This window comes from Alosa sapidissima, chromosome 3, assembly GCF_018492685.1.
Source record: "Alosa sapidissima isolate fAloSap1 chromosome 3, fAloSap1.pri, whole genome shotgun sequence".
NCBI classification, from domain to species: Eukaryota; Metazoa; Chordata; class Actinopteri; order Clupeiformes; family Clupeidae; genus Alosa; species Alosa sapidissima.
The window spans coordinates 3232851-3247986 of record NC_055959.1 but is presented as its reverse complement, the minus strand read 5'-3'; the positions used below and the strand labels follow the sequence as shown (position 1 = coordinate 3247986).

General features: G+C 41.1%; 3 protein-coding genes across 3 annotated transcripts; 2 read left to right on the top strand and 1 right to left on the bottom strand.

The window, feature by feature from the left end:
- Positions 1–36: 36 nt before the first annotated feature.
- pgls (6-phosphogluconolactonase) lies at positions 37–4689 on the bottom strand. The gene is made up of 6 exons (XM_042085684.1): positions 4459–4689; positions 3515–3786; positions 3262–3369; positions 3015–3116; positions 1056–1196; positions 37–520 (listed from the first exon to the last, which is right to left on the bottom strand). Exons 2-6 carry the CDS (start codon positions 3782–3784, stop codon positions 374–376), a joined length of 768 nt encoding a protein of 255 aa, XP_041941618.1. The 5' UTR covers positions 3785–3786; positions 4459–4689; the 3' UTR covers positions 37–373.
- A 588-nt stretch (positions 4690–5277) lies between these two features.
- Positions 5278–7715, top strand: LOC121705013 (zinc finger protein 182-like). Its single transcript, XM_042085681.1, has 4 exons — positions 5278–5725; positions 5873–5924; positions 6057–6156; positions 6294–7715. The coding sequence occupies exons 1-4, from the start codon at positions 5382–5384 to the stop codon at positions 6971–6973; spliced, it is 1176 nt and encodes a 391-aa protein (XP_041941615.1). The 5' UTR covers positions 5278–5381; the 3' UTR covers positions 6974–7715.
- A 63-nt stretch (positions 7716–7778) lies between these two features.
- Positions 7779–13589, top strand: LOC121705014 (zinc finger protein with KRAB and SCAN domains 1-like). Its single transcript, XM_042085682.1, has 4 exons — positions 7779–9010; positions 9122–9249; positions 9431–9539; positions 12273–13589. Exons 1-4 carry the CDS (start codon positions 8695–8697, stop codon positions 12875–12877), a joined length of 1158 nt encoding a protein of 385 aa, XP_041941616.1. The 5' UTR covers positions 7779–8694; the 3' UTR covers positions 12878–13589.
- The last annotated feature ends 1547 nt before the right edge of the window (positions 13590–15136 follow it).

Here is a 15136-nt window from a genome sequence, read left to right as displayed (position 1 = left end):
CACCCAAAAAACCCAATGACAACACTGACACCGATATTCAGTAACTCGTTTATTTTAAACTCACTAGATGAGCAGACAACATATTGCTAGGTAAGCAGACCACCTGTGCAGGCCAGATTGGATCAGTCACTCTGTAAACAAAGTTCTTCAAGCCTTATCACTTATTTGTGGTCCACAACCTCCACAAACAATTCTGATCTACAGTTTAAACTTCCTTCGAATCAGTTCCTACTTACAGTAGTCTCCCACAAATGCATGTATTACATGTTATCATTGCCCTAGTAGGCTACACTGTAATATCAGTCAATTACCAGTGTTCAGAGGCGCGTAGTTAGTGTTGTCTGTAGGTGCTTCACCAGCGTACTGTTTGATGTCACAGTTTGGCACCAGGCCCAGGTCTCTCCACCTCCAGGGTTAGGGAGGCTGCTGCGGGCTCATCCACGAGCCAGAGCAGCTCTCCCTGACTGGGGGCAACGCGTGCCGCTGGGAGGGCTGGGCCCTCACCACCCTCCAGAACTTCCTGTCAAAGGCAAACAGAAGTTGTTCTGTTGCTATTCTTGTATGATTTGGGGATTTTTTTTGCCAAAATAAAAAAAAACAAGACAGATAATTTCTATAGTATAGTATATATACTCTTTTGATCCTGTGGTCTCTGCATTTATCCCAATCCGTGAATTAGCGAAACACACAGAGAGGTGAAGCACACACTAATCCCGACGCAGTGAGCTGCCTGCTCGGGGAGCAGTGAGGGGTTAGGTGCCTTGCTCAAGGGCACTTCAGCCGTTCCTACTGGTCGGGATTCGAACCGGCAACCCTCCAGTTACAAGTCCGAAGCCCTAACCAGTAGGCCACTGCTGCCCCCATATATAAACTCTGTTCTGCAATGACCATTTTTACTCGATGGAGAGCTAATACATAATTTTACATACGATGATGTAGCTCCACCAAGCTTGTAGGAAAGGCCCGAAATACATTTCCCCTGATGTGCATCTCTCATACACCTACTGCACACCAAAGAAATGTGGCAGGAAGGCAGTATGGAGCAGCCCACATACCTTCAACACAGGTGCTTTGCTCCCTCCTGTGGACACGAACACCACAGAGCGAGCCGCATTCACCACAGGGAGGGTCATGGTCACACGGCAAGGGGGAGGCTTTGGGGAGTCACTGATGGGGGCGATTATCTTCTGGGTCTCCTGAAAAATTGTGAGTACATTTTACATAATTAACCTTTTACATTCATAGCTATTTACGCTTTTTTTTTACATTCTTTACATCTTTATATTATACATTACAAAATATATGTATAATAATAAATAATATTACATAAACTGTTAAGTGACTATCGATATATATATATTTATATTATATAAATATTTAGGTCAGATTTCTTTGCACAATTCTTTGCCACTTATTTAGTCACACTACTTGCGGCCTAATAGTTCTTCATTTTAAATATCATTGACGTGGCAGGAGTCACATCGCTGGATGCGTGATTGGACATGCTAGTGGGAGACAAACGCCCAGCCTGTATGGCCCAGGTCCAAACTTAACTGCATTTACTGAAGAGAAACTTTAGCTTCAGCTGCCACAAAGAGAGAGAATCCATAGCACCATTTATACATGTTATGCAACCCCTAAATGCTCAGTCCATACTACTATTTACAGAATATTTACTGTACATTTGTAGGAGGAGTTGGATATGATGATTGAAATATATAATGAGTGAGTGAAATTTATATAATGATTGAGTTTACCTCTGGTCTCCTTATATGGTGTTTAAATCATAAAGCTGTTTTGCCCACAAATTATGTTACGAGAATTCTATAATGTACGTATGGAAGCACTCAAGTCTAACTTTAGTTCAGTAACATAAGATGGGTGTACTGGTACATGGTGTGCATTCTGTCAAAAAACAGTTTCCCTTTGGACGAGGATAACTAAAATGGACAACATGAGAACAAATTTACCCTATGCTCTCTCATTATATTACCATTGTGGTTGAGCTAAAAGATACATTCATGACCATCATGATGAAGATGTGCAAGCCAACTTTAGTCCAAAACCAACCATAGCCCTCGACTCTGATGAAGACACAGTGGTGTCAAAACATTAGTCGTTTTTTGTTTACACTAAGTAAAGACTGCAAGTTGAATCAGTGTGCTCCAGTCTTTTAATAAACCAGTCTTTTAACAAACCATGGCCCTATTTCTCCACAATTCCCAGCCCTTTTCATTTTAAACATTTAATTCTTTCATGATTGGCATTATAAAATGACCCATGTGTAGGGGCACCACGTTGTTCATAATTCAGAGCCAGCCATTACGTGCTCACTTGAATGGTATTGTTGCAGTCACAGCCTGCGCTTTTATCTGTTGAGTTGTTGTGTACTGTTTACTGTGTCGTATTCTGATGACGTTCGCTGGCACGACTTGTGTGTACCTTTAAACTGACATGCGAGCTAAGTTTACGGTGATTAAAGTTTCCCCGAGTTTGGGCTTGTAAACCTATTCGCTGTGTCTGTGTCTCCCTATAGTATCGACTCCTTTACACATTCCACATTTCCACAGGACCTACTCAGCAGAGTATACTGAGGCAGCATTTGCTGAGAACTCGGTCAACCCTGTGTAGCCTATCATGAAATGCCAAGGTGCCAGTGCCAATGTCAATGATTAGAGGGCTGCTGTAGCATTGGCATATTCTGGCCTGTCAAGTTTACTTCTTTCCTTTTCATATAGGATCAAGCATGTAAGAATGAGAGCACTTGGCCTTTAATTTTTTTTTAAAATGCACATCTCATCTTGTACAATATATCATTAAAATTCCACACAAATGTACTGAAATCACAGCATGTCTTCCAACATAACTGCTCAAATAAAGTTACCAACTGAGGTTTTTATCAGTACAATTCTGCTGTTGGTATTTGGAAAGGACATCTGTTGTCTGTTGGATAGTAAGCCTGGTAGCTATAGGGAGACAAAGACGCCTCTTCAACAACAATGATGATGACAGACCTGTAGTAAGGGATGACCGGGGAACAGGGAGCATGTGTGTCCATCCGGCCCCATTCCCAACAGCAACATGTCAAACACTGGAACGTCCTCATTGGGGAAGACCTGCTCACAGAGACAATGAAGCATTGAACTACACTGAACTATTAACTCAAACAATAATGTTACATTACTAGGTGTAAAATGCTATAAAAAGCACAAATAAAACTTTTTTGAAATATCTAAACAGCAGGAGTTTTTATGACTTTACCTGATTTAATTTGTGAGTATAATCTTCTGCACACTCCTCCACGGGTAAAGAGGGATCTATTGCTAAAATACCCTCGTCTGGAATGTTGATTTTGGAGAAAAGTTGATTCTGTAATATATTCCATCAAACATTTTACAAAATTTCGGTTTGAAAAGTAAAGTGAATAAAACCTGTGATAAATCACATCATTTTTCTAGGATAAAACCCTTTTCTAATCAAAGTATACTGTAAACAGAATAATCAGTACACATACTTTGTACAGTCCATAGGTGCTTTCTGCGTCATCAAAAGGAACCACTCTTTCGTCGCAAAAGCCCACCACCCACTTGCTGCAGTCCAGACCAGGTTGGGCAGGCAGCTCTTTGCTGAGCATGGACACTAAACTGCCCCCGGACAGACCCAGGGAGAACTGACCCCTTCCAGCGCTCAGGGCCTTCTGCGCCCGATCGCACACCAGCTGGGCCAACACGGGCCCGAGCTCTGCGGATGACGGGAACACCACCACCTTTCTGCTGTTGGCCATGGCTTCCAAAGGCAGAATGAGTACACAATCACTGTCAGTAACTCTTGTAACTCAAAGGAGTGCAAATCATTAAATCTGCCAGAGGACAAACTATTGCCTCAGATTTTGTGAGACTGCAATAAAAATGCACGTAGTGTAAACTTCAATACAACTGATACAATGTCATTAAGAAATTATAATGGTGCTTTTTGGCAGTTGTGCTGCCAGGTGTTAATGATTGTGTCCTGATATGTTAAACTAGGATGAAAAATATTATGTATAGTGATTTTTTGTGTTCTGCAATAGGCTAGGTCTTCCTACCCCATGGGAGCCTCTAGGTCCTCTTGGGCTTAATAAATAACATGATGAAGCATAGCCAACTAGGCTACTGTGAGTGAGTGTCCTAACATTACTTGTCCTTAATGACGATATTCTGGTCAAAGCACTATGGGCACGACAAATATAACCGCTTTTAAAAACAGTTGGGATGGGAGGGATGAATTTGAACCAGAAGGGGATTATGTGGTGGTTGAATCAGGTGACAACACTTCTTGTTTCATTGTAACCTAACAGGAGGACCTTCAATTCTGATGTGATATAATTCGTGATTTTCCTTCGTGACGATCACGGCTGTGAACACAACATTAATCTAAAAACTAAAATTCTCACTGGAAATGTACACAAAAACATTTTACCGTTCAAATGATATCAGTCTCTCCTTCCAGCAGTAGGTTAGTGTAATTTCCGCGTTCCCGCCTGTAACTTCCTTGTTGGGTTTGTGTGACGCATGCTGGTTAATGTAGTTGTGACCATTGATGTTTTCGGAGAGATCAGATCAGATCAGTGTATGTTCAAAAGCAAAACGTTGTCCTATTCTTCTGGTTAGCCTACGTGTTTCTGAGGTAGTAGACTACCTCTCTGCATTTACATACAAACCCCATATTAAAAAGACAACCCAGCGAGTTTTTACAAAGATCTCCGTGTCTCGAGGTCACTGGAAACTGTCGGTATGAAAAATAACGAAAACAACCGATTTTTACCTAGCTTTGCTACAGCCAGCAGCTATGTGGCCAGGCAGATATACTCTGGGGATGTCTGTGAGCTCATGCCCCCAGATCCAGAGTGTAGTGCTGTATTTTAAAGTTAAAATAAGGGCCACTTGTTATAAATTAAATGGTTTTGGTATGATTTCAGGGGTAAAGTTAATTTGAGTAGTACATCATAGATATATACTGACTGTCATCTATGGGCCTACATCACGTTTCATGGAGTGAACACGTGAAGTCTTAGTCTACATGAACATGAATGAAAAGCTGAAAATAAATGTAGGTGGGGGGGGGGGTCTATTAGGAAATTGTAAATTGTAGGCCTATTAGGAAAAATTCTACGCTGTTCGAAAGGCATTTTAAAAAGAGCCCGTCTACTACCTATTCTCTGTTATTAGCCCATTTGGTTGTCATATCCCTTCCAGTGCTGTAGGTGGGAGGCATGCGCTAGTCGCGAGGTTCCACATGATGTGCATCGCTGGTGGAAATTGTGTTGCCATCCAACTTGCGCCATTCACTCCTGTCATCTAAATATTTTACTTCCAAGTAACATTTTATCCGTATAGGAAAATATGAGCTATGACAACTTCGAGGAGATGGCTACTTTTGTGTCATTTCAGTCTCAGCTATCATCCATTATGGATACACTGGCGAAAACAGCAATATTTGAGATTAGTAAACTTGTCGACATCGAATCCAGGGGTCTAAAGCAGGAAATTTCTCGCAGTCAGAGAGAAATTGCCTCTCTGAAGAACAAACTGCAGATGATGGAGAGCCTTATCTGGACCGGTGAAGAACATAAACGTAATGCTGTATCTGACGACGGTCTCATATTACGGGAACCACCGTTAGAGGATCATAACATGAAAATCTGCAATGATGGACAGTCTAGCAATGACATACTACGGATGAAAGGGTGAGAATTCCTAGGATGTGGAACTTTCTACAGTGGCCTATCTCAGGCCGTTTGCTTGCATCGTTAATCTTTTTATTTAAAGTAACATCAATTAGGCTAATTGATGACTGTGATATAGCCTACTCTAAATTATCATTATTCCCGCAGCGAACGTAACATACTCAACCCCTCTGATGGATGTCACCGTGTGGAAAAGAAGGTAGGCTGTGTGTTTACTGTTTAACTAGGCTACTTTTGGTTGCTGAAAATGGAACTCCCACTAAATACTTTTTAAAGTTATTTCAACATGAGATCACTATTTCTTGGAGTTGCCTTTGATCTTTAACTTCAGTCCACAGATACTCATCAAGTCATTCTCATCAAGGAGGAACCCATTGAAGTTAAACTGTGCAATAGCAAGTCTCCAGGAATGTTGAGCAATTGTGAAGATAGTGAGTAGGTTGTGTGTGTACATGCAGTAGGCTATATGCCAATGTCAATGTCAAAGTCCTATGTATTAATTTTTTATCAATTGGTAGGCCTAATGCACTTCAGGTAATAGGCTACTTCTGTCACCATTTGTTCACAGAAATGAGTTTGGGGAATGATGATCATGCAAGGACTCTTTCAACTGACAAGCAGCATGAAAGCATTATGGACACACCAACACTCACCACAAGCACCCAAGGGAGTCAGATCTCTGTGCCCTCCTCTGCACAGCTCAATGAGCAGGATGGTGAGACATCAGCTGATGCACACCCAACTACTCCAGAGAGGGATGCCTCGCTCTTTGAGTTCAATTCTTGCACCAAAGAGGCCCCACCTGTGTCGCAAATATCCAGTTTGGCCCGAACTCAGTGGAACAGTGACCAAGGGGCTAGCAGGGGGGACAGGCGCTTCGTCTGCACCTACTGCAACAAGAGATTCCGGTGCTTCAGTCAGCTGGAGACACATCAGAGGAGTCACACTGGCGAGAAGCCCTTTCACTGCACACTGTGTGGGAAGAGATACGCCCAGAAAGGGCACCTGTACACCCACCAGAGGACGCACACGGGCGAGAAGCCCTATCGCTGCCTTGTCTGCGGCAAAGGCTTCATCCAGAAGTGCACTCTCGACATGCACCAGCGCACTCACACAGGAGAGAAGCCTTTCCTTTGCCTGAGGTGTGGGAAAGGCTTCACCAAGAAGTGCAATCTAAAAAAACATCAGACTATTCACACAGAGCTGAGTGGGGACTTTTGGGGAGCATGCAGAGTTTCGGGGAGGTAGGCTCCAGAAAAAGGACTTAGATTAGGTGTTGTGCTCTAACAGAACAGTTAGTAGTACAGATCCCAGTAACCACTAAAGTCCTACAGATCCATGGATTGTTAGCTGTAATGCAAAGAACTAATGCATTATGTAATGCATTGTGTTTACATGGCTGTACATGGCAGAAATAACATGTAGAATGTATGTGTAATAACATCTGTGTTTTGTACTTATAGTATTTAAAATCTTAAACTGTTAAGGGTGTTGTTTTGGGAGCTAATGCTGGCTATTCGATACAGACTATGGCTAAATTAATTTAGTAGGACTCATTGGAGAAGGTTACATTTGTACGCTACTGGAAAAAACAGTAGGGTTCTCTCAAACAATCTAGCTTATGGAATGATCAGACAGGACGCGTTTTTTGCAGAGAGGTGCGCCTTTTTATGTCGTTTCGTATTAGCTGTAAGCGTTTTGCGCGCTGCTTATGCGCACCTCACATTTTTACGGAGGCGCCTCGACTTTAAAAAAGTTAAAATCCAACTGGAAAAGCACATGTGCTTTTATGAAAACATAGTGCACCTCACGTTTTATAACCGGCAAAGTGTGTCCTGTCTGATCATTACCTTTGATAGCAGTCATATATACAGTAGATCTTTATCAGGGGTGGCGATCATTGGGCTCGCCAGCATTGTGCGGCTTATGGCTAAATGCAGTTCAATATTTGACAATACTGCCAATAAAGTTGCCTATATTTTGATTAAAACCATTTTAATATTGAGATGGATAAGAATATCCCAGAGGCATTTGTTTCTTTAGCCAGGTTTAATGTTACTGTTGGAATGCCAATCAGGAAAATGTTACCTAAGGCAAAGAGCAATTAGAGGAACAACACAGAACCTTTTATCTGAATAGGAGGATTTGTATTTTTTTTGTACAACCATTCTGCTTGATATGCCAGACTTAGGCCTAACTACATGTCATAGGGATATGGCTTCAAACCTGGAAATTTCCAAGGAGTTTCCCAAAGGCACTGAATTCCCAAAGCACAAGGTAAATGCAGCCCATTTAAACATCAGTAAGAAAAGCAGTTTTCTTTTTTTTTTTTCAATGAATGGGGCGTCTTACGGTTACAGTGCCACCATATCAGTTGCCATGGAAAATTGCTTGTGACAAGTTATTCAGTGAGAGGAATCTGTGCCTCGATCAGATCAGAGCCATATAAAGGTACCTTTATATGGCTCTGGATCAGATCAACTTTGTTGCCAACCCTCCTGAAAATTATAATTTTAAGCAGCTGGCAAGTGTCCCATTGTAAATTATAAAAGAGGAAACTGATCCCGTCATTGTTGTTGCTGATGTTGTGAATATCAATTTCCTGTTGCCTGTCTCTTTATTGAAGTGTTTTTTGCTGTGGTTCTTCATGCGGGACTGGTCGGCCACCCGTGATCTATACATCCATATGATGTGTAGACTCATATTTACCACGGTTTACGGTAATGTATCCCATAGTCCTTCACTCTCTCAACTCAAGAAGAGGTCTTTTTTCAGGTCAATGGGTCTTCCAATCTGAACAGCTTCCAGTTTATTGTAAAAATAATAGCTGTTGTAATACAGACGCTATTGCGTAGAGTAAGCAGACACTGATGTTTTTCAAAGAGAAAATTGTAAACCGTGTTATTAGCGAAAAGTAGCGTAAATCTACCGTTGGATTTGTGGTGCACCGGACGAAGGCTTTCCATATCATGGATACATTGATGGTTAATGGTATGAATTTGCAAACACAGTTAAATTCAATCATGGATGTACTGGCCAAAACGGCTGTTACTGAAATCGGCAAACTCATCAACGAGTGTGCGATGATTTTGCGACTGGAAATATCTCAGCGCACCAACGAGAACGACTCCCTGAAAAAGAGGTGTGAATTGTTAGAGAACCAATTGAGAGCTGTGCGGAGCAATGGCGGAGGAGGGGGTGTCCAAGGGACTGGAACGCAGAAGACCCCAGGCACCAGTGCATCGGATGGGGTAGAATTCTTTGGCGAAGTCAGAGCCATGGCAGGTAGGGCTGCTTTCTGATATATCAAAACTCATTATTCATCTAATTAGAGGACTTGTCATGCTGTTACATTAAATTAACGACACAGAATTGTACATTTACCTTTGGTGTCAGGTGTGCATCAACCATCTATAGATAGTGTCTTCGGAAAGGAGTGGTGCATGGATTTATGGAAAGATGCTGAAACGGGTCAACTGGACAAGCGTGACTCACAGCTGGAGGCTGCCATTCTACATGATGAGGTAGGCTACTTTGCAGTTTTTATTGTTTGCAATCAATAAAGTAATTTAAAAACAAATTTACCTCGTATCCAAAAACACAGGGCAAGTCAGACACACATTATTCAATTGTTTACTGTTATGCATTAATGTGATTTTTAGGTCAGAAATTACGTTTTTTTTTTCATTTCCAACCTTATTGCAGTCAATAGACTTGGTGGACGACGAACCAGAGATGATTTTAATCAAAGAAGAGGCATTCGAAGATTGCCAAGGGGAGAGTAACCTTCATAATGTCCCAAGGAATAATAAAAGTAAGTGCAAGAAAGATAAATTAAAGTCTTGTTTTTTCCCCCTTTTAAACCTAGTTTGAATTGAGAAGTATAGTCACTTTTCTCTATGGTTGTGCATTGTTTTTATTCTGTGGACGTGGTGATATTTACCTACATAGTTTAAATGTAAACTTATGCCATTAACATTAATTGGGTCCCAATATAGCCTTATCTAGCAGGCATGTTAAGTATGTATTGACAAATGAAATGTTTTGTGATGGGTTATGTTTGCTGGTGAAATGACAAAACATAAAATCCTCAAATCACCTAGTTGTATCAATATGCCAATATGAAATAGATATGGGTCATTCCACGTCAATTCAACCAGGGCCCACGCACTTAGGTCTCAAAAAATTCTGAAAAAATTACCAGGTGTACCTATGTTACCCAGGAGACACACTATAAAATTACTCTTATATAAGATCAATACTTTTCAAGATACAGCCAGTTTTACAGGGGAAGGGGGTGTCGATTTTGTTCGGACTCTTTTTTTTTGCCAAAGTTCACAAGCCCACAGTGCAAGAACTAAACCATGTAGGAGGCTCAAATTTTGCATGCTGGTACATAAATAGGAATAGTATGTAGCAAAATCGTCACGTTTGGTCTGGATAATCCTGCATGGTCATAGCTGTCCCTCAAAGTTGATACAAATTTTATTGGAGTTTTTGACTGGGCTCTGTTTAAGCCTTCAGAAGACATATTTGTACTCAACATAGGCTCTTGATTTATTTTCCTTACTGAGATAAGTAGAAACACTCTCACAAAAAACAATGAACAGAAAATAAACTCCTTCAGGGTCTGAACAGCAGACCTTAGACGTCTAAAACCGACTCTTCTCACCGACCACTGAAGAAGCAAAAAACGTAAACAAGAGGACCAGCTAACAGTGTAAAGAAAGGTCTGATCAGTAGAGCTACTTTGGTTAAAAATAAACCTCTTCATTACCTTTTGCCCGAACCTGCCATGTCCCTGGTTCTAGTTCATAATTCCCCTGTGCTGCTACTCTGGCTGGTAACTTCGTTCACTTGTCCAGCTGACGATTAAAACTCCACTCCAGACTGTTTAGGCTGCACAGCAGCCATTCACCTGTGCACTGGGGACTTTGTTTACTGGAGTACAGTGACAGTGGGGGCATTTGTGATATCCAAGGGGGTTGGCGGCACAAACATTTAATTGATGCATAATGTTATCCGCAAGTAGTTGACACAGCTAACCACCAAAAACCCAGCTGTTCTAACATTAGCTTACCAGCTAAGGCTCTAGGCTACATACATGCTGCTAACTGCTGATAACTTTGCCTGTTTAAAGAGTTTTGTCTCCGCGATTGGCTTTGTTGTGATATGAACAAACTAGTTAATTTGCATGCATGCGTATTGCGCTGCGGTGTTGATTATGCTAACCTTTAGTTAACACCGAGCCGAACGGTCATTCGGCCGCATTTATTTGCGCTATACAACAATCTACAGTAGTTTGTTCCGATTCACGTGCAAGTAGCCTACAGAGGAGAGGAGCGGGTCTGTGTGTGTGTGTGTGTGTGTGTGTGTGTGGGCGTGCGCGCGCGCGTGTATGGAGAGCACAGGACAATGAGAAGCCGTGTCAGTGCCACTGCATGTATTTGTTAACTAACGAAAGAAGGTCATATCTACATGAAATAGAAACGAATCAGAATCATTAAATGTTTACAAGGCTGGAAGTTCAACAAATATAGGTCTACTAATGTGATTAAAATAGTTAAATAAAAAATATTTCATTCATCAATCTTATTCAATGACTTAATGCCATCATAACATAGGCCTGGGCTCCAGGAAAGAACAGTTTATGTTTAACTTATCTGATTTTGTGTTGGTCATACTATAGAATAATATATTGCTTGTATTTGTTGAATAAGACTTAAAAATAATTGCATATCGCATCGCAATTGCAATATTGGTGAGAAAAATCGCAATTAGATTTTTTTCCAAAATCGTTCACACCTAGCAAAAACATGTCTGCTGGTGCTGTATGTGGCGTTCCATTATTAGTAGCTGCAATAAGACAGTATAGGGATATATGGAACATATGCAGGGTGACTTTTATGTCAAGATGGGCAGCCGTGGCCTACTGGTTAGTGCTTTGGACTTGTAACCAGAGTTCGAACCCCGACCAGTAGGCACGGCTGAAGTGGTGGTTCGAACCCCGACCAGCACGGCTGAAGTGCCCTTGAGCAAGGCACTTAACCCCTCCCCGAGCGCCACTGTTGTTGCAGGCACCTCACTGCGCCAAGATTAGTGTGTGCTTCACCTCACTGTGTGTTCACTGTGTGCTGAGTGTGTTTCACTAATTCACGGATTGGGATAAATGCCAAGACCAAATTTTCCTCACAGGATTAAAAGAGTATATACTATATACTTACTAGAGTAGAACACATACGGGGATATAACACCAGGGGACATAACCTGTATGCATGTAAATGAGTTAAAAATAAATTTGAGTCATAATTGCCACAAATATAATAATTGCCACAAATGTAACATAATTGTTACATGCTGCTAAGATAATGGTCGGAGTTCGGGCTGAATATTATTTACGTCACAATTTACTGTACATAGGAAGAATAGTTTGTTTCAGTTTCTTTTTCCTTCCCTACATTTTTACATCTTATATGGTGTTTTTAATGTCTGGTCTTATTACAGTATTTCCAGGCAAAGTAAAACAATGTTTTTCCCTCTTTGATAGGACCTTCTGTATCCGGTAAAGATGTTGGCCAGAGGGCCATAGATGCATCTCAACATTGTGAGGGAGACTTTATGACTTACCCTGTACCTTCAGATGATCAGGAGCAGCCCAACATGCTCTTCCGACCTTCCAGAAATCCTCATGAGAACTCCAATGCTGCTGGAGATGCAACAGACTCTCCGCTCAGATCGGACGATTACCCCGGGTTCTATCCTGGCAACAGTAACTTAGGCAACAGCAACTTCAGCACCACTCAGAATCAAAGGGGAAGCAACGGGGACAAAAAATTCAGCTGCTTGTTCTGTGGCAAAAGTTTTAACTACTTGAGCTACCTCAAGGTTCATGTGCGGCGGCATTCGGGCGAGAAGCCGTTTGGCTGCAACGTGTGTGGCAAGCGTTTTGCGCAGAAGACGTACCTCAAATTACACGAGCGCACCCACTCGGGAGAAAAGCCCTACACATGCATGGAGTGCGGCAAGAGCTTCTCACAGAAGAGCTCCTTAAATGTCCACCTGCGTAGTCACACTGGGGAAAAGCCGTACAGTTGCCTGGAATGCGGAAAGAGCTATGCTTATAAACATGGTTTTAACACCCATCAGTGCTAGGAGACTATGCAGGGCAAGTTGTGGCATTTAAAAACAAGCAAATTATTAAGTGTGTTCAACAACTCAGCATTTTGTCCAACAGAATCTCAGGGTCTGTTACAGCAACCTGAGGATGTAAAAGGGATTGCAGTCTAGTGCCTTCACAGGCTACAAACTGCACAGTATATAACACTAGTTAGATGTGTACTCTGAAGAAGTGGGGTTACAAAATCTCCTCTGGTTCCCTGTCCCTAGAGCCAAAGCTTCAGATCAGGTGGACAGCACCCACTTGATATACAACCACATCAGTGTTACAGTGCTAGTAGAAGTGCATGTGCATCAAAATTGAATAGGTCTTGTCGCTAATTTTCCAGGTTTGCAGTTGATGTGTCATATATGTTACTAAAAAAAAAGGCATTGAGAGTATAATTCCGTACACTAACTGCCTTAAGTTCATTTTTGTATTGAACAGCTTTGGAATCTTCTAACTGGATAAGTTCCAAAGCTCAGCTGATGCATCAGGGTGCTCTGTCGCTATGGATACGGTAACCCAGGAACACATGCCAATACATGTTTCAGTATAGGATAGAACTATTGGTATAAAGTCAGTAATATAGGCTATGTTGAGTGCTCTGAAACACCTTTACTATATTAGTTTCATGGGGCCAAAAATCTGTTTGTTTTTTTCCTTCAATTTTTTTGTTTTTTAATAAAAAGGAATTTTCCAACAATAGAATTTCTGGCGTATTTCAAATATGTGCATGAGAAGGATTTAAAGATGTAGGAAACAAGAATGCATAAGGAGGATCCCTTTGACACCTGTTTCTGAACGTTCATTTTTTGTATGACTTCCAGGGGCGTAACCAGCAGTGCAGTGAACTCTTACCAATGAACTCTTACTAAATTGTTTCAAAAGTACAGCAAACACATTTCTTGTAAACAATGGTTTTAAATGCAGTTGTTTACTCAATTCCGAAGAAAAAACACATTCTTGGGTTTTTGGTAAATAGGCTACAAAATGGATGTCAATGGGCTCCTTTACAGACCGATCTGCAGAGAAAACTCAAATTTGCTAACAGGTTCGTCTTGGTTCACCCAGGTAGTAACCTAGAGGTCCTGGGTAAGATTTGTATACACTTTATTTAGCGGAGAATATCTCAACTGTTATAGACTAATATGACCCCATTGAACAACGTGGGATGTGTGCCAAAATATCTACCCGGGACGAAAGTCGTGAAAATGACCACAAATAGGTGACATTATTATCACACTACAGGTGAATGGGACTTTTTCCCCCTTTATAAATATCCTCATACATTTCTACCAGTTTAATCTTCATATTAAGATAAATACTGTTGTATTACACTTTGCCTAAAAAATAAAATAAAATATGCAAATAAGGCAATATATCGTTAAATATGCATACATTATTCCTTACAAAGAACAGATAAGTTGGTACATACCAATTACTCATTTGAAACCTTATTTTACAAAATTCCAAAAGATCTGGAGAGTGAGAGAACGACTCAGTGTTTCTCATACATTGACTTATTTGTGGCGGCCCACTAGAATATCAACACTGACCAAAACACAATGATTTTCTATGTTGTACTATTTAAATCGGATGGAATTCGTTTATTGTAGAGCTATGTGCACCTTTGCACAGCCTCTCCTTGTGTCTCAACAAACCTACATGCACTTTTAAAGAAAACATTAACAATAGCCTACTGCAATTGTTGGCATAAAAGTCGACTGGCTAAATTGTGCTTAAATATCCATCATAACCATGCTGCGCTAATTTGTTAAAAACTGTTGCATTCAAGTGATTTCTGCAACCTACCACCACAAATAGAATTCGATTTTGTGGGAAACACTGCAACTCATCCACAGGATCTACATCACTGACACCGTCATCAGGTGACACAGATGTCTTTGTGTGCATATTATATCACATACTGTAACGTGTTCTGTTCTGGCTCATCCGCAACTCAAGAGTGAAAAGATCAATACACTTCACGATGTCTGCATAGCGCAAAGCTCACACAATGTCTCCCAGCACTACATGCGCTGGCTGGGTGCGATACAACCAGCAAAATATAAAAAAAATTGCAGCTCTGAACACTGTCCACAAACCAGACAACTCTTCTTTGATTCTCATTTTCAACACTGTCCACAGCTAACATAGAACGCAATATAGTCAGGGGGCCTATATGGTTTCTGTGGGATTGAAATGTTAATTTTTGGAGAGTGGTTGGACTGTCTTTAGAGGTAATTGAACAT